The 20,350-nt window shown below is 45.3% G+C and overlaps 1 protein-coding gene across 8 annotated transcripts in view; it reads right to left on the bottom strand.

Annotated features, from left to right (window-relative positions):
- The window catches only part of CEP43 (centrosomal protein 43), an 816,584-nt gene that overhangs the window by 359,844 nt on the left and 436,390 nt on the right, over positions 1 to 20,350 (bottom strand). For 7 of the 8 annotated variants that reach the window (XM_069606648.1, XM_069606649.1, XM_069606647.1 and 4 more), the window contains one exon: positions 10,359 to 10,478. The exons of the other annotated variant lie outside the window; for it this stretch is intronic. In XM_069606648.1, coding sequence (XP_069462749.1) covers positions 10,359 to 10,478 — 120 coding nt within the window. The remainder of the gene's footprint in view (positions 1 to 10,358; positions 10,479 to 20,350) is intronic. 8 annotated transcript variants of the gene reach the window in all.

The following is a 20,350-nucleotide window of genomic DNA, read 5'->3' on the forward strand; positions in this document are numbered from 1 at the left end:
CATGCCGAGGGCTGGGAGAATCCAGAGGGTGTCTCACCCCAATAGTCTCCGGGGATCTCTCTCTGTTAGATGGCCAGGGCACGGCCATCATCTTTGAATCCAGAGCCTAGGGGTGGGCCAGTGCAGGAGAATCACCTGGGTGAGGGGTCTTTGGGGAGTGGGGGTGAGGCAGCCAATGGAGAGACGCAGTATTCCCCCCTTTTTTGTTCATCTAACCCATCCTATTTGTTAGGATTCTCTGAGGTCCCAACCCCCACCCTCCCTTTTTTTATTTTTTAAACACAAATACTGGACGAGGAAGAGGGTGACTGAGATTAACAAGATTAACTCTCATATATCGTACTGTCCCGCTAATGCGGTCAGGCAAAGTCAGGCGCTTGACTACAAGTGCATACACCTGATACTAATTAGCTCTCCTCACACGGATAAAAGGCAGAACCTAGAGACCCACTCTGAGCAAGGCGGAACACAAGTACGAGCAGATCTTCTGGGACTAAGGCCAACCTACTGGAGCAGACAGACGGACCAAGGGACGAGAGCAGCGGGTCGAAAACCCAAAGAGTTCCCTACTGGAGGTTGTTGCCTTCGACAGGCCACGAAAGACACATGGAGAAGGCCAGATCCCACATCAGAAGGTGAACAGTAGAGTTGGAGAGGCGAGGCCAAGCCTGTGGTACTAACCTTCACTCGTGAATGGGAAATCATAAAATCAAGAAACGCACACAGCCAGTGAGTTGGCATGCAACCTAAGAGACCGGGGTGTGTTAAAGAAAGCTTGAAGTGGCAACATTATATCGCAAGTGAAGGCTGCATGCGTGTGTATGAGACTAAGAAAGGCAGACCTGTGAATGAACTTTTGAAGTAAGGACAGCTGTGAAATCAGCGATACTGAGTAACAGAGTGGTCCGGCGAAAGCAAGTAGCCCACTCGAAAGTCTCAGTGAAAGGTACGTTGTAACAATAAAGCAAATTAACTCCTAGAGAAGGGGAGGGTGAAAGTTGAACCTTGAACTATGATCCCAATGATGCAAACGCTACCCTGATTAATGACACCATCACTCAACTAGGTCTTACACAACACATTAACAAGCCTACACATTCCAAAAGGTATAACTCTGGACTGGTTGGCCGACGCCAACTGTAACATCTCCTCGATTGACATCCTACCATGTGCCTGGACAGACCACCACTTTATCACCTTCACCATACCCAAAGATACTCATAAAAGCATACCTACAACCGCTGTACCTGATATTATGACTAGGAACAAACGTAATATCACCATAGAGATTTTAATAACCCTACTACAACCGATCAACACCCACATCATCACTAACACAAACCCATCTGCCCTAGTCAATCTCTACAAAGACACATTGCGGGGATCTGTAAAGAAAGCCACGCACATTTGAAAGTCTTCGACATCCGAAAGCGCTATGAGCCCGACTGAGGGAGACCTGAAGTGTAGTAAGCTTGGGGAAGGGAGCCCCCTTGCAAGTTTGTTGAACTTTGTTTTGAAGCGGTCCAAGTCCGACAGAGGGTGACCCATGTGAACTGTGTTTTGAAGAGGTCTAAGCCCGACAGAGGGGGGCCTAAATGTTGCTGAAACATTATTTGGAAGTGGAAAGAGACATCAACGTGGAAGGCCAGGCAGACCTCAATCCACATTTTGGAACGGTTTATGTTATGGAAAACCCAAGCCAGAGTGTGTCATTCAGGACCGCCTTACTCTGTGTTTTCTTACATGGGGAGGAGAGCTGATTCTTCCTTTACATACATTTCTCCTTTATACACTTTTTGGTGCAAGAGATAGGGTAGGCATTAGGTTTTTGTTCGCATAGGCCATTTTGATTTGACAGGCTCCACTAGGACTGTTTTGTTTATCGTTTGATGGTCGAGACTCCTCCCATTTTAGTTGTAGGGCAACGTAGTAGTGTTTCCAACCCCAGAAACTTCAATGAAGGTTTTACAAATTGTATCTATTGTGTCACTGTCATACTTGTGATACCATGCCTCCCCTACAGGGCCAAGAGGGCAGAGAGGAGTCTCCTATTTGCGAAGCAGAAATGTTATGTGGGAGGGAACAGAGCGGGTAAGCTACTAGCAAGGCAGCTAAAACATGAGGGAGCAGTCCAGACAAAGTCTGAAAATTTGGAATGGAGAGTGGGACGACATAGTAGATATGGAGAGAATTCTTAGGTGCTTCGAGCGCTTCTATGGCGCCCTACGCAGAAAGACTATCTGAATGCAATGGTGCTACCATCGGCAGACACAAAAGCATTAGAAAGGAATATAACATAGGAGGAGGTCTGTGTGGCCATAGGGCAACTCCCCCTGCATAAAGGCCAGGGCCCTGACTGCTTCATGGCCGCCTTCTACAAAAAATACTGAACTATCCTTACCGTGCACTTAGTACAACTGTATAATTCCCTCGAGGAGAGAGGGGGCATTACGGAGTCCATCGACCAGGCTAAATTAGTGGTGTTCCCAAAGCCGGGCAAAGATCCAACGCAGTGTGGCTCATACCGCCCGATTGCATTGTTCAACACTGATTCCAAGATCTATACTAAGATCCTGGCAACTAGAATAGAGGGCCTACTTCCAGATCTTATCCATCACGACCAGCCGTGGTTCATTAGGTCCCGCCAGACCTGACAACACCATGAGGGTGTGGCACCTGGTGGAGAAGGTGACAAAACAAGAGATCCCAGCAGTCATGCTCACCTTGGACACAGAGAAATAATTCTACCACGTGGAGTGGTCGTTTCTCTTTATCACAATGGCACGCATGGGATTTGGGGAGCGGTTCCTTACACAAGTGCAAACAAACTATCAAACATCTACTCTACGCTACAGAAGGGGACTAAAAACGGCTGCCCATTGTTACTCCTGCTATATGCGATTTTCTTGGAACCCTTCCAGCAGCGCCAGAGGGAGGCACCTGAGGTGAAAGGTGCCCCGTTCAGGGGGCGTGGTCCATGAAATAATGGCATTCGCCAATGACATGCTTCTGACTCTCTTGGATCCGGCCGCCTCCCTCGAAGCGGTGGCCTCAGAGATGGTGTCCTTCGGTAGGATATCAGTTAAAAATTATGTGCACAAGTCAGTGGTGCTGAACCTCACACTGCTGAGGGAAGCCCACGCGAAGGCTAAGGGTAGTAACCCATTTCAATGGGCAAAGGAGATTATTAAATATCTGGGGGTCCACGTTACAAAGACCTTGGACGCCCTCTACGATGCGTACTACCCGATCTGCTTAGTGCTCTGAAAACAAACTTGACGCGCTGGAACCCTCTCCATGTTTCCTGGTTGGGGAGGATGGCCTCGATCAGGATGGTGACCCTTCTGCGATTTATCTATTACTTCCAGGCCCTGCCAATCCCTGCCCCCTGAAGGTTCTTCGTCGCTCAATTGGCTCCTCTCTGGCTTTATTTGGATTAACAAAAGTCTGAGGGTGGCGATGCGGGTACTTATGGCCCTGAGGAGCAAGGGGGCGCCTGGCGGTACCAGACATACTGCAAAATGCTAATAAAAAAATATTTTAAAAAAGAAATAAAGGAACCAGAATGATGGTAGGTGAACCTGCAAGAAATGACCATGTGAGTTCTGGGCCATTAACCAAACCCTTTGGGCAGGCCCGCCTAAACAGTTAATGCTGTTAGCCCCAAATTCAGAATTGAATAGAGTTAATAGTGGCAAAAGTAAGAGAGTTAAGGCCAATTCTGATTGACATGGGGATAAAAGGATGGAAAAAGAATAGGTGGGGATGATGGAAGAATATTTCATTTGACCATAGTGAGAAAACTTTCAGAAAAAGTTGGGAACAACCATACATTTTGACAAATAAAACCATATAATGGATCCGGCATGTAAAACGATTTTGTGGAATAGGATGATATAATGGGCCTGATTCATGGAAGTGTTTTATAATGGCACAATGCCATAGGAAAACTTTCCATGAATCAGGCCCAGTGTGTGTGTGTAAATTACCAGACTCAATTAATCCATCATATCATATAATCAAGGTTGTTTCAGTTAATGCCGAAGGAGTGGATGGCTTACTTCTGTATACTCTCGCTGTTTTCCCCCCTTGAGAGATCACAGATTGTGTTAAATACACTTTGTGGGGCGGGGGGGGGGGTGAAGCTTTACTTATATTGCCAACTACACCAATGAAACGTTACAAAAGACACTGCCTATTTCACAGAAACTGCTACAAATGTACACTATAAACCTAACTGATATCCTTGCCAATGGTGCAGAATACTATTCTCCCCAAGAAAGGGGGGCGAACGGTCCAACTATAGTTCCTTAGATTATAGCTAGACTGGGCCCCAAAATGGAAGACCCTGATTGGCGAAACTATATTGAAGCTTTTGATATCATTTGTTTTCAAGTGACATGGTCCACTATAGCCCATGTAATAGCTGTGTACCAAGCGTTTTGGGTTTGGCAATTAAGGGCCGTTTGGGTAGACCAAGTGGGGGTTTGACTATACAGAGTCGTTCAACCTTGGGATACAAAATTGCAGAGTGTTCTACATAATAATCCTGGCGTACACTGCCTTAGCTTTTGTGTTTAAGTTTTGCAATTTACCCGTTGCAATATTTACCTGAGACCAAACAGAAGACATGTCGATCTGTGACCCATAGACTGCTGTCAGGAGATGCATACCTGACATCAAGATTCTGAATAATCAGTCATTTGCTGCCAGGACGACACTGGCAACCTCTATGGGCGTAACGATCTATGCCGTGTCCCAATTCTCATGTATCCACAAAACTGCTGTCGCCAACCAGGTAGGAGACCCCATCCAAGATAGCAAATGCTCTCCCTAGCCAAGATGGCGGATGCAACTACCACACCGGGAACGACATCAGGGCGTATACATTGTCGCATATCGGGAAGTCGCTAACAAGACTGTCTCTTACAACTAGAACTCCATGGACTCTAGCTACGATGCATAATGCCACTGACCTCTCAAGTGTATATTAGGCCTGATTTCTATTTTTGTTACGGTCTTGATGGCGACTGTCAGTGCACCCGATTTTCCTTTTGGATTATTGATTATAAGCTACATTGCCCAAATTACATGCCTCTTTATGTTAGGAGAGGCTTCTGGGTCTTACTACAAAAAGGACTGACCATATTTTTCAGTTCTTCTGGTTGAGAAGACTTTACCACTTCCAGTCTCACTCTTACGGTGCAGAAGGGTTGCTGAGATTTATTCTATGGTGCGGGTGGAAACAGGGGGCCCTTGTGTACATACACAGAGGCAGGGTCCCACTTCTTTCTTTCTCGCCAAAGTGTGCAGACTACATGGTTCCTGAGAGTCAGGCGAGTGCTTCCTCTGACAATGCCCTACAGAATAAATTAATTACCTCAAGTTAATGTTCTTTCCAATAGGTGTTCCTCCCATGGATTCCTCATCTATGATATCTATCTCCCAGCGCAGCTGCTCTTCGGAAACCTTTCTGCCTCCAAGGGGCACTGCATGGCTACGCCGAACCCATCTACGTGCCCCCGGCCGGATACAACATTGGAATCATTCTATATAAAGGCGTGGCGCCCCATGGCCTCAGTTCACCCTTTTACCGTAGCACTGTGACGCGGAGGGACCTCAGAACCAAGGTGTACTAGCTAACCCTAGAGCGACAGGTAAACGGGTGATAAGGAATCCGTGGCAGGAATGTAAATCGGAGAGAACATCACCGACAGGTAAGTCATTTGTTCTTCTACTGGACTCCTTCCTCCCACAGATTCCTCATCTACGATAAGACTCCCAAAGCAGTACAAGGACCTGGAGGGGGTAGGAATAGCAAATACAGCACCTAAATCAGAAAACTCTGAAGGACAGCTCTGCCAAACAGCATCCTGAACAGACAGAATCCAAGGAGTAGTGCTTAGCAAACGTTTGCAAGGATGTCCGCGTGGCAACTATCCAGAATAGGTACTCTGTGTTGCAGAGCCGAGGTGACGGCCAATCCTCCACTGGTGTGAACCCCGAGACATTTAGAGGCCTCCTTGCCAGCCGATCATAGCATTATGAGATGGAGAGAATGATCCACCAAGACATGGTCTGTTTGGTGATAGACCTGCTAGCTCCGGCACCCACATAACCAAGAGACATTGAAATTGAGGGCCCGCCTCGGATACAGCCATTGAAAATGCTCCTCTGCCTTGAAAGGATGAGGCAAAGAAAAGACGGGTAGATGGATCTTTTGAGATGGAAATCTGAGCCCACCTTCAGAAGGAGGGTCTAATTTGCAACCTCACCTTTTCATAGGAGAAAACCAAGTAGGGAGGATAAAACAGAAAGCATCAGGATTTCACTCACGCCTCTAGAGGAAGTGATGGCAGCCAGGAAAATCACCTTATGGGTGTCAGCAGTCTTAAAGAACATGAATGAAGGGGCTCAAACGTCAACACTAAACTTAAATCTTACGGCGGAAGAACAAACTGGAGTGGGGAAACATACTGGAAAGACCCCCAGGAAATGAATGACCGTGGGGTCTGTGAAAATAGAGGGGCCCTCTTGAAGACCAAAATGGCTGCGAGATAACCCTTCATTGCAACAATCTGCAGGCTCCTCTGGCAAATGGCACTCCTTATACCTTAGCATTTCACCAGCCAGGTATGAAGATTCGGGTGCAGGACCCTCGCCCTGAGTGGGAGAGGAGGACTGTCCTCTGCAGTAGATGCCAAGAAGGTCGGACTGCCATGTCCAGCAACTCCGGGTACCCCGTTCTCCGGGCCCAGTATGGGTCGATCAAGATCGTGGATCTGAACAGACGCAGTCTCCAGAGAAGCAGCGGAATGACAGGTATCAGCGGTAACAAAGTAGGTTGAAGTCCCATTCAACCATCAAGGTGTCCCCCGAGCTCCCGGACTAAGAAATTCCCAGCAGAAACACCTGCTCTTCCTGTTCACAGGGGAAGCGAAGATGTACACCCGAGGAGAACCCCAGTTGGATAAAATCTCCTCCAGAAATTCCTGGCAGAACTCACACTTATGGGAGGTTGACTATTGTCTGCTCCGTGCATTCCCCAACACGTTCTTGCCAGCCAGATGGGCCGCAGTCAGAGAAAAGCTGTTGTCCATAGCCCAGAAGCACAATTGCACTGCTTCTTTGCACCTAGGTCAGGACCCCACGCCACCCCGCTTGTTGAGGTAATGCATCGCTACAGTATTGCACTTTAGGAGGATAGGGTGAGCCGCTTATGGGATACTGGACTCAGCCCTTCAGCTTCCACTAGTTCTGCCAGAGTCCCTGGATCATCCAGTCTCCCTCTCTTGGGGAAGGTGTCTCCAGATGCAGGGGATACACCAGCTTCTGTATTATGGTGTGGTTAAGTTTGTAGAAGCAACTTTGTTCAACTGGTTAAGTTGGGAAAAGAATTGTAGTAGTTATTGTTCTGTCAGAATATCTTGAAATACTGCTTATGTGAAGAGCACCTGGAGCGACACTTATCCTTGGATTGTTCACCCTCTTTGAAGTGATTCAGAGACATGGGGCATGAAAGGCACTGCAGGGGAGGATAAATCCCTGCAGCCTTTGTGCAAACGTGTGACAATAGTGGTTACTCTCCCTCCTGCCCCCTACTGCCTTGTGGTGCATAAACTAATGAGGACAGTTTACAATTCAGTGTTCCTTTCTTTTTCCTCCTGGTCCCTTTCCTTGCCATCTGGTGTTTTGGGTTCACCTTTCCTTTCTCTTTCTGCTGCAAATCCCTCCAACTCCTTTGTACTACAACCATCACCTCTGGATGTTCTCTCCTCAAGGTTTGCATCACTTTTTGAGGTTACTTCCACCTTGTTACTACTAATTTCTGATGTTGCAAACACCACCTCTGTTCTCACCACCTCCTCCTGCACTTAGTCTCCTATCACCTCCTCTTGACTGCCACTCATTTTACTGGATGTTATTTTCTCCTCATGCCACAGTCGACCTGATGTTACAAGCTCCATTCTTATTTCCACATCTCCTCGTCTGTCCCTCCGTTGTCACTACTTCTCTGGTTACAACCTAGTCCTGCCCACTAAACCTTTGATGTCACTGCCACCTTCTGTCGACTCTCACACTCAGATGTTACTGCCTCTTCCACCTATTTCCAAAATACCATCACCTCCTTTTGTTTGCTCTCACCATCTGATGTTACTACCTCAATTCTTGAAACGTGGCTCTTCAAACCTCCTCCTCCCTTCACAGCTGCCATTTCTGTCTCCTGCATCTCTGCAGCATCTACCTTTTCAACCGCTTTACAGTCTTCAGCCTACTCCAAGCCCCCTGCTCCTACAACCCAGAGTGAGCAACCAAGGCAGGGCACTTTTATACTGTGCTCCCTCCTCTCTCAGTAGGATTTTAGTGAGGACCTGCATTTGTGACCAGTATTTGGGCGTAAGCTTGTGAGGTTTGGCCGCCAATTTGGATTAATATTTTCCCCCTCCGACTCTCCCTTGTGCTGTCTGTGCTACGCTGGCAGTTTCAGTGTCTCCAATGCACGAATAAGAAGTTGAAAAAAGACTGGGTAAGTTTCCACAACAGATCATTTTACATATGTCGTTGTGCTTGCAACATTGTATCCCAGGCATGAGCATCTCTTGGTACGGAACACTTTGGGTAAGCATTTCCCACAATGAACCTTCAAGCTTCCACAAAGTCGCAAACTGGACGCATTGTGGCAGCGGGACAGAGTTTACAACACATTCTGAGATCATTGTGAAATTACATCTCTGTACTGTTGGGTGAAGCAGCAACTGCACAAAACACTTGTATCTCGTAGAGTGAAAAATGTTACCTTTAAGGTAAAGTGCCCCATTTACTGCTATAGGTTTGGGTCTCCTTAAAGGTAACTTTTTGGTTTACTCAACATTGGAATGGATGTCTGCACAACTATTGCCCTGCATTGTCACAGAGGTTTTGGCTGCTTCTACACTTTCAGGTTCATCTGTTTTACTAGGATGATGTGGTTGGGTGGATCCAGAGCCCTAAGACAGGGCTGTGATGAACCACTGATTGTTCCATGCCATATGACCGTGACCAAGATGGAGTGACCCAGGGATCAGCCCCATACTACCTCTGTGCCCAACATCCACTGGCGTGGGGTGGAACTGTGCCCTTAGGTCACCAGTGTGGCGTGCCCCAAAGCAGACAGGGGATGTCATGATACAGCAGTCCAACTCAAATACAAAAAATCTCTGGTATGGTGTACTTCCATGACGGTTTAAAGTTTTTTTCTAACAATCTAAAAACGTTAGTTGGGTGACACCATTCAAGGCAACCCAAACATTTTAGCTTCTCGAATCCTAATTTTGCACACAAAAAATCTGTTGCAAAAAGAGGGTGTGTGTAACAAGTGATTTCATCCATAGTGTGAGAGAATTGGAAACGTACAACCTTTAATACCTGAATAACAGAGGAGCATGAATCTTTAAATTATCCAAATTAGAACATACTTTCAATACTCCACATTCACAGATCCATCTGTCAAGTTGGGTTGTTTAGTGCCATTTTTAAGATATGATAATATTTAACCAAGTGGTGGGATTAAAGACTGTTAAAACTGGCAATTTAATTACAGGCACCTCATTTTGACTATCACTGGAGTCCGCTACCTTTGGCTCCACAGATGTTTTGGACAACAAATCTCATCAGCCATAGCCAGGATAGCCAATGGAGAGGGATCATAGTAGTATAAAACATCTGGAGAGCTGCAGGTTTTTATATGTCATTTTTTAAAAATATATTCTTTACATGAGTCAAACTTAAATGCAGTCTGCCAACATACAATTTTCAGTCGGCCTACGGAATGCAATATTTAAATATACTACACAAAATAAACACAACAATATAGACATAAGGGTCTTTTCCCAATTGTCACACACGTTGTGCACACACGTTGTGTCAGTATTGTAACAATTCTTCAGTATTCAGGTGGTTTCCGACATAGGCTCTTCCTTAGACTTCCCTCTATATGGATTTTGATATTATGAATACTACAAACAGTTAGATCAAACAACTATGCTGGTATTTTGTCTATATTTGTCTATGCAAATCTTCTAATGTGCCTTAACAGTGCATACTAATTTAAAGTACTATATTTAAATGTTGTATTCCTATGTAACCTGTGGGAAATAGGGATACAGTGAAACCCCCTTTGATCATTCGACAACATTTAACAGGCCTATTCAAGGTACAAACAAATAATGGTTGCTGTAGAATATAAAAGCAGATATATTAAAAATCACCTGTCTTTCTTAGTTCAATGACAACCATTGTTTCTCCTAAGTGAACTTCCCAAAAGTCTTCCTTGGAATGGTTACTTCCATAACGTGAAGATCTTTGATTAATATGCGTACCTTGCTCTGTGCACTGTGTGTGCTTGGTGTACTCTGCATGTTCAGTGCACTCTGTCCAGTAGCCTTCCCATCTGTGAACCTCCAGGTTGCTGGTGTGAGGTCAGATATGTCCTGGGAAACCTAAACCCAAAGCAGCCGACAAAAGCACACACATTCAAGACATTGCCAAAATAAAAAGGAATGCTGTTTTCATAGCAGTAATCCGTCGATTAAGCAATGCACGTGAAATGATTCTAGCTAATGTATTCACTTGAGAAAGGCCTCACAAGACTTAAGTTCCATGAAAACACACTAACAAAAGAGAACTTTGCTGGAGTCACTAGAACTATAAAAATTACATTTCTTTGATATTAATAAGACCAAATGTAATGCTCAAAAAGTAACAGGGATTGAAACCCACACCTGGGGGACTGGGTCATGTTGACCATCCTCCCGCCAACCAATCAGCATATACTCTACGATTTGTTTCTTGAGCAAAATCACAATGCCAGTGCTTTAGGTTTCTTTCTTGAAGAATATTCCTCCACAGTCCAAAATTACCAGAATTCTATATCAAAGGCTTGCTTCAGTTGACGTTGCATGTTGAGGTGGACTTTGGATATAGAAAAACGTGACCAATCTTATTTGAACCACCCAATGAAAAGTTTCACAGATACCAGACAATCGGTATGTTGCTTTGTATTCATTGGCAGCTCTGCTGAAAGCTTACACGAATAAACTGCATCATTGTTCATCTCTGCCAACGAAAAAAGGTGGAAAGGCATCTAGCATTGTGCGCTCGCCAACAAGTGGAAACAAATGGACTTACCAATGCACAGAATGGAAAACAGGAAGCCTCAACGGAGGGCAATGAACGCAATCAAAGCAAATGCAGGAGGAAATACAACATGGCAGCTTACTATTATATAGATTTAGGCCAGCCCCCTGAGAAACCGCCTCACCCCCAGGTACATTGGCCAATGAGAGAATAGCATAACCCACACAGGTGCGGGTCTATCACCCTGGAGCCCACCTAAGAGTAGCAGGCACCACATAAAAAGAGGCCACCAGGCTAAACATACTTTTGCCAGTCCTGGGAAGAGTGTTGTGGAGGAAGACAGATCATTGGAAATCCAAAGTAGGGAGCCTTGGCTAGAAGAGCTACACAGACCTGGGAGAGCTGGCCAGAAGCGGCAGCAGACCCTGAGAAACCTGCACCCAAGAGGGTATGGAAAAAAGAAGAGCACAACTGTAAATTGCTGCCAGGAGGAAGCTATGGTGAGTGTCACATTGAAAAAGCATGGAGTAGTATAGAGAGTGGGCTTGTTTTAAGCAGGGGAACAGAGCAAAAAGGGTATAACCTTGGTAAGGGATAGAAGGGGTCCGATTTGGGAAGTAGACAGGAATGTGGAACAGCAGAACACTTTGGAAGAGCTACAGAGAAATATTGTCCAGGAAGAGAGAGAAGGGTCCACCTTCGAGAAGTACTTGCTGGGAAGTGGGAAGAAGGAATCAAGAAGAGAGTGAAGTTACACAAGATAGGGAGATTGTTAGAAAAGTGATAGAGGATGATGTGAGATTGAAGGGGAAAGAGTGGAAGACTTTGACCATAGAGATGAAGAGAGTGGTTGGAACGAGAAGACAGAAGGAGGTCATCAAGGGAGAGAATATATTTGGAACAAAGTGGGTGATCGATAGACTGAGGAGTGAGGTCAAAACCAACTAACTGGAGAGGGGGATAGACCATTTGAGACCAAAAGGCAAAGAATAGGAGAACACCAGCAGTAATAAAAAGGGAGCTGAAATAGGGAATAGAAAGAGGTGGGAGAAGGAAGGCAGACCCGTATCATAGGAAGAAGTCAGCAATTATGGGCAGGGAAACACTTTTTCAGCCATCCCAACCAGGGCCAGCAAACGAAAATCTAAACAAACAACTGGGAGAACTCCTAGAAGGCAATGGTATGGCAGACCAGAAAAGCAGCCATTTGTCTTGAGAGCTGTGATGCTGTGGGAGAAGTTGAGAGCTGGAATGAGATACCAGCCTCCGTAAGTTTACAGGAGAAGGAGGAGACTGAATCATTGAAAGACTAAGATACGTTTGTTCGGCCACTGGAGGATTCCTATTATACTGTGGGGGATCTTGTTGGTACACTGAGAATTTTTGTGCTGACACCAGACTTTGCATCGAGGAACCCGGTTGACACAAGAGAGGAAGGTTGTAGTCTTAAGTTATTGATTAGGAATTCCATTGTTCCTTTTCTCAAGTTCAGAGGCACTTTGGGAATATTATCCTGCATGTTACTTTTGGTCATCCTTATCGCCCTGAAATTGTTTAATATGCACAGTTGTAAATAAACACTTCAAGCTAATCCTTTTGTACGTCTCTGCATCTGAAAATGAGAGTGCCACAGTTGAGAGCTATGGGAGTCTTGCCACATCTGTTATAGTCATCACATTTAATCCAGACGTATGCAGAAGCTGAGTGCATGTGGCAAGAAGCCCATAGATGGCACAACCACATAGCGTGGAACAAAAAAGCATGTTCAGAGCTGAATGAAACCCGCTTTTGAGTAATCAACCTCTGCGGAACAGTAACCATTGAAAGCCAGTTTGGTAAATCTCTACTGATCCCCTCTTACCAATCAGTTAGAAGAGTAGTATTAGAAAAGAGATATTGTTTGCATGGTCACAACACATTAAGGTATACAGAAGCATCTTATAACATGAAGAAGCCAGAAAATTAATTGTATAATCTGAAAAGTTAAACACAAATTCGGTACTGCTAAAATGATGGAAGTAGGTCTTCAGCAATATAGACTAGAAAGACGACAAAACTGGGATAAAGATCTACAATACCGAGTGGCCTGTTGTCAGTAAAACCAATGTCAAACTACTATGTGTGGTCATCAATTCTTCCTGCTGTCAGATGCAAGTTGAACCAAGTCTCTGCTCATGTGTGGCAAGTTTCTGTTAGGTTTATAAATTAAATACAAAATAAGAATCTTAAAAAGTTACAGAAACCTGCCAAGATTTGCGAGTCTAAATTAAAAAGCAGCTGGTAGAAACACCAACACCGGATCTGCACATTCTTTTTATTACACTCAAATCGTGTAAAACTAAAGGGATTTTGGTTGGGCCATTGTTGCATGTTCTAGAATTGTACAAAATCCTAAGTGAAGAGGTGATGAATCAGGTCGTGGTATGTAGCCATTCCAAGTGTGCGGTTTCCTGCGCTAGTCTCCATTTTTTAATGCCATTATTGTACATTTGCACCTGCCCACTCGCATTGCCTTTTGCAAAACATTGAAAACCTTTCTACCTAAATGAGCCTTTTGATTATGCTTAATCATTGCTTGCTATTGCACCTTAGGCTCAAAGCTTTAGTTTGTACTTTAGGCCTTGTCCTGAAACTGTTATTTTACTCTGTATTGTACATCACTCTCTATGCATTTAGGCAAAGTTCACGCCATGGCAAATAAAAAATAACAAATTCATGGAAATATTAAGCCCGACTATTTTGTGCTTGGTGACTGATCTCTGCAGAATGACACACAACTTAAATTATGTATCACATGGCCCGACACTGAAAGATTTGGGGCAAAGCATAGACCTGCAGGTTTTCCAGGGAAAAAAACTGCATTCATGGGGAAGTGTGCAACTGCATGATCCCAGTGTACTAAAATGCTTCCAAACAAACATGGAGTTATCAGACAGATTACTTTTGGATTGTCAATGACGTATAGTGCATGTCTGACCAGTACATGAAAGTGGAAAACGAGAAAGCAGTTAGGAAACCTGAAGGTGATTTTAGAACTGGATAGGATTTTTTGTTTAATACGCTGTGAAATACACTGGTTGGCCACAGTCTATTGTTGTTGAGGGCACTCAGGGGCAAGCATGTTGTATTATTTCAGGAGTTGCATTCTAACAAAGATCCAGTGTCTTTGCATCAGTTCTTGGCACTGTTAGAAAATACATTTTCATAAAAATGCAACTATTCATTCTTGCTAAACCTGACATTAGTAAACCGGCATGAGGTTACAGAAAACAAACATCTTTGACTGTTTTCAGTAATTACTGCATTTCCTTAAACAATTACATTCCTGAACAATGTGGGACTGTACATGTTAAGGTAAGAGCACAACTCTTCAAAGGATCAACAGTGACTTCGGATACATAGACACTTCTTGTTAGGATGGCTTGATGCAAAAGTGGAAGAAAAATGATTCATATTTGTGGATTAGTCGGAAGGTCCTAGAACTGTGTCAAGTGGGACTGATCTATCAGTTTTTGTTTTTACCTTCCTAAATCCATAAACAATCGTTTGTCAAGTGTTTTCCTTTTTCTTTCAAGACCCCGAGGCCACAGTAATCACAGCACCTAAAACGTTGACTTATACCTGCACTAACAGTCGCTTTCTTTTTTTTAATTTTATTTTTATTTTATTTTTAACTGTCACTGTAATCTCGTATGCTTTAACTCATGTTTGAACCTGCAGTTTCTTATAAGATTGCCTTTACAATGGTTCTGTTTAGAATTTTATGACATTAGAACTCAGGTTTTTGAGTGGTTAGTTAAAACAAGTAGGGTGTTCTTTCATGTGTGCAGAACTTAAAAACAAAACCCATATTTTGACAGCAAAAGAAAAGCAAGGGTGCCATGGCTCCACAAAATCCAACCATGGGGAGAGGGATTCTTGATTGTGGGAGGGGACTTTAATTCTACTCTTCACCCGACATTGGGCAGACTAAACACAGGGAACAAAAAAGAAGGTTGGGAGGGCGATCAGGTTTCCTTATGGCCAAAAAATGTATAAGCATAATTTAGTGGACACTTTGGGACTGATGAATCCAGGTGCGCGGGCCTACACCTTTTACTCAAAGGCCCATCATAGCTATTTGAGAACTGACTACTTTTTTTGGAGGCTATGTAGGGATCTACTTTACTCAGTTATGATCTTGACTATGGTATGGTCTGATCACGATATGATGATTTCCAAACAGGTGCTCCCAATAGTGGAAAAGAGCACTTGGTGCTAGCAGTGTAACGAGACCCTATTCAGGAATCAAGTGTTTAGATAGAAGCTAGAAAAAGAGATGCAGTTTTTCTTTGCCGAAAATTAGGGTAAAGAGGTGAAACAGGGAATGGTATCCGATGCAGGCAAGGCAATTTTTAGAAGGCTTCCAATTCAAAGAGACTGCAGAGTCAGAGGGCTGAGAGAGATGTTGTTAGTGCAAAAGACAACACAAGGAGAACAGGCAAACCAATGAGACAAAATGGTTTGTAGAATATTACTCAAAGCTGTACATTGAGGAAGATCAAGCATCAGACGAGCAGACCTGGAAGTACTTGGATGCCCTCCATCTATCAAAAACTACTCAGGAAAAATGGATAGTTTTAGAAGGTCCTATTTCTGAGAAGGAGGTTAGACAAGCTATCATGAGCATGTAATCAGGAAAAGCCCCAGGGACAAATGGATTTACTGTAATTTTCTAGAAGGCCTACGTAGTTCTGCTATCACCAAAGTTAGTGTCTATTTTTAATAGGATATTGGTGGGCCCTCCCTCCCTTCCCATGCCCTCTCCTCCCAAAAGAACAAGTTACTTACCCCTGGTAACGTTCTTTCGACTAGATGTTCCTCCCACGTATTCCTCATTTTTGACATGCTGTCCCAGTTTCAGAATTTCTTTTTCGGCAGAGGGTGCTGTCCGTTGATTCAATGTCCCTCGAAGGCCTCTGTTGAGGATGTCATCGAAGGCATATATAGCACACGCAGCACCCGTTGACCTCAGTACCGTTTTTGCGCGACAGCTTTGACTAAATTTGGAGTGCCTCACATCTTGTGACGTACTTGTTAACCTTTGCCATTGAGATGTCCATCATCGACACAGACAACTCCGAAGTCCGGTTTTAAAAAGTGTTGGGATTGAGGATCAAAAATGTCTCGGACTGATCCGCACCCTATCTGTTTGTGGTGCCTCCGAGCGGACCATGATACCTCTGACTGCTCAAAGTGCCAGTCCATAACTGTAAAGGCCTTGAGGGAACGGAAGGGGAAGCTGAAGGTAGGCCAAATTCCTAAAAAAATCCCCTAACTGATCCGTGAAGCCTTAGACTGACGAGTGGAGACTCTCCTCGGAGGAATAAGGCCAAGCGGTTCCGATCGAGGAGTGGCTCACACCACTCTTCTTCGTACTTGAAGTCGAAGAGAAGGCACCGCAGGTCGACTTCATCATCGGACACTTCTCCCGAAAGAGTTGCTTGCCCCACCAAGAAATACACTCCAGCCGAGTGGGAAGCCTTCAGGGTTGAAATGCTTAACATTTTCGGAAAGCATAAACCTATCCATGCTCCTACCGAGCCTTTGAAAGAAGCCAGAAAGGAAAGGTCTCCTCCCAAGTCTCGCGCTCCCTCGAGCCCGGGAAAAAGGCCTGATCCACATTGTGAGCCTTCAAGGCCTCAATCCCATGTTTCATCGAAGGATCCATCTAGACATAAGCAGAGGTCAAGGTAGTCCACGCCATTGAAGCCAACCAAACCTTTGTCTACGAAAAGACTTCAACGCCAGCTGCGCCATCTTTACCAACTGTGCCATCGACGCTCAGCACCCCTCCCAAACCAGTGGTGCCGATAAAGAAAACATCGACAATTACTACGGCTTCAAAGCCAACTTTGCCAAAAACTATAATTCCTGACAAAACCTATGTTCCACTGCATAGGAAGGACTTTTTCAAGTCACTTTCTTCAATTTATGAAGAGCAGGAATATTCTGATGAAGAGGCCCCATTTGGCCTACAAAGTGGCATGCCCAATGTACCAGAGAGTTTCATTGCGGAAGAGTCCAGAATAAAGGACCTTTATGATAATGTACAGACTGCAAGTGGGGTGATACCTCACCCGAACTAGAATTTGGGAAACCAGAGGCGGGGAGCATGCAGGTGCATCCTATAGGCAGCTCATGTCAAAAGGTGGTGGATTACATGGGTGGGAGTAGGCCCCCATTACCATATAAACAGGACAACCTTACTGACATTCTTGATCAAGGTCCACAATCAAATCCCATCTTACCATTCCATATAGACTTGCAGAAAAGGCTGGCCAGGAACTGGGAGATTCCCGAGTCCAATCGGGCAGTTGGTAAAAACCAAGCTAAGAAGTACTGCCATTCCAGTAGTGACCCTGACTACCTGTCAAAACAACCCACTCCGGAGAGCCTGGTGGTGCAGGCAGCTACTGCAACTTCAAAACAAGCAGCATACCCTACCATCCCTCCTGATAGGGATGGCAAACGCGTAGATGGATGGGCAAGGAAGGTATTCTTTGCAGGGAGCATGGCACTAAAATCTGCTAACTCCACTTGTGCCCTTGAAAAGTTTACGTTCACTCTATGGGACAGCATTTCCATGGCGGCAGAGCACATTCCCGAAGGGGATGAAAGAGGCGGCTTCTTAGCCATTGTTAGAGACGGCAAAGAGGCCATGTGTGAGTCCCTTCTGTCAGGTTTAGATTCTGCTGATAGCGTCAGGAAAGCCATGGCTAGCATCAGCAGAGCTATGGCTACCAGCACCGTTATGCGCAGATTTGCGTGAATGAGGAAATCGGGATTTGCACCGGATGTGCAATCCAGACTTCTCAACATGCCTTTTGACGGGTCTCACCTTTTTGGCAACAAGGCTGAGAGCCTTGAGAAGTTGCAGACCTCAAAAGGCGGCAGCCAAATCTTAAGGTGCTGCTATTAGGCAACCTCAGCCTTTTCGTCCTAGTGGGCCACCTTAATCTTAGATGGGTAGATCTTTTCGCTACTACTCCTCAGTTGGAAGGGCGGGAGAAATTGCCAGTCAAAGGGGCCAGAGAAAGTTTCCTCGTGGTGGACGAAGTAGAGGTGCAAAGCCAGCTCAAGCAGCAGCCTCTGTACCATCGGCCATTGCACCAGCCACCTAAAAACCTCTGTGGTCTTGAGTCATAGTTCACCAGTGGGTGGGAAGACTGTCAGCAACCAGAAGAATGGCGAGACATTTACTTCGGATGCTTGGGCTTTAGAAATAGTAGCCCAGGGTTACCGACTTCCGTTTATAAGGAGACCCCAGAACAATCTACTGGGGAACCACTCTGAGGAATCCGGATCCGCTCCTTGTGCAGGAAATGTTAAACCTGCTAAAGAAAGGTGCTATAGATCCAGGGCCTGTAACTGAGAGGAACAAAAGGATGGTACTCCCCTTATTTTCTAATACTCAAGAAGGACGGAGGACTGAGATCCATCTTGGACTTGAGATACTTGAACAAGTTCCTCAGGAAGGAGTAGTTCAAGATGGTCTCACTTCCTCAGATCCTTCAGGTCCTTCCACTCCAGGATTGGTTGGTGTCATTGGACATTCAGGATGGTTATTTTCATGTGCCAAGCCATCTCAAGCACAGAAAATACCCGAGGTTTGCAGTTGGCAGCTCTCATTATCAATTTCGAGTTCTGTCATTTGGGCTAATGCTTGCCTGAGGGTTTTCTCCAAACTGATGACGGTTGCAACAGTGAATCTCAGGAGCGGGGGGGATTCACGTCTACCCCTACCTGGATGATTGGCTGATCAGGGCACATTCTCCCGAACAAGCCTGGAATCATCTCAACGTCACATGCCACTCTCTTCACAGACTGGGCTTCTCCCTCAATTACAATAGGACACCTTCTCAAAAGCTCCAGTACATCAAAGCTGTACTAGATACATTCTTGGGGAAGAGCTCACCACTCGAGGTGAGGGCTCAAGACATTCTTCAGATGGTTACCGAATTTCAAAATGCCCACAGTCTACCGGCCTTCGATTTTTTGAGGTTGCTCGGCCTCATGGCATCCTGCATTTTTCTGGTGTCAGAGGCTAGCCTGGGAATGAGATCCCTTTAATGGGCTGTAAGAACTCAATGGTCCCAGTTCTCAGGAAAGACCTACTTCATATTCCAACCAGGGTGTCGCAGGATCTTCTGTGGTGGGCCTGCGAGGACAATATTCTGAAGCTAGAACCTTTTGGCAACCATGGCCGGAGATGATAGTGATTGACGCCTCACTCACGGAGTGGGGAGCCCATGCCAACGGTCTGACAGTCAGCAGTCGCTGGTCTCCATTGGAAATACAAACTACTTATCAATCTTTTGGATCTGAGCACAATCAGACTAGCGCTGAAAGCCTTCTGCCCTCTGTACAGGGAAAGAATGTTCTGATAATGACGGACGACACAGTGGCCATGTACTACATCAAAAAAAGAGGAGATGTAGGGTCACTACCACTGTGCAGAGAGGCAATGCAGCTCTGGTATTGGGCAATTCAAGAAGAAATATCTCCATCAGCAATTCACCTAGCCGGAGAGGAGGACACGGTGGCAGACACTCTGAGCAGGCAGAGCACAGTCTCCCACGAGTGGGAACTAGCTCAGGAAGTCTTTCAAGAGATCTTCACCCTTTAGGGAACCCCTCAAGTAGATCTGTTCGTGACCGTGGTCAATCAAGTGCGAACGGATTTGCTCCAGGGAATTTCCCCCATGAGGGGCTCTAGGAGACGTGTTTGTGGTGGACTGGGAGTTTCCACTCCTGTATGTGTTTCCTCCAGTCCCCGTCATTCCTCATGTGATCAGGAGGTTGAGAAGGTTCGGGAAACACATGATCCTAATTGCCCCGGATTGGGCCAGGAGGACGTGGTACCCAGACCTTCTGGACATGTCCCTCTGTCCTCCAATAAGTCTTCCACAAAGAGGACCTCACGAGAGGAGGGTCGGGTTCTCCATCCAGAAGTCAAAACACAACCTTGACGCTTGGTTTATGAAAGGCTGTGATACAAGGGTTGGGACCTCCCGGATGACGTAATGGAGGTTTTGCTTTCGGCCAGAATGCTAGCAACAAAGTCTTTGTACCGTTGCCGTTGGAATACATTCTGCAACTGGTGCAGAGAAAAGCATGTAGATCCTTTTCTATGTAAAAACACCTGAAATTGTATCCTTTCTTCTATCTTTAGTCAATCTGGCGCTCCAGATTAG

This window comes from Ambystoma mexicanum, chromosome 4p (genome assembly GCF_040938575.1).
Source record: "Ambystoma mexicanum isolate Mex_15411 chromosome 4p, UKY_AmexF1_1, whole genome shotgun sequence".
NCBI classification, from domain to species: domain Eukaryota; kingdom Metazoa; phylum Chordata; class Amphibia; order Caudata; family Ambystomatidae; genus Ambystoma; species Ambystoma mexicanum.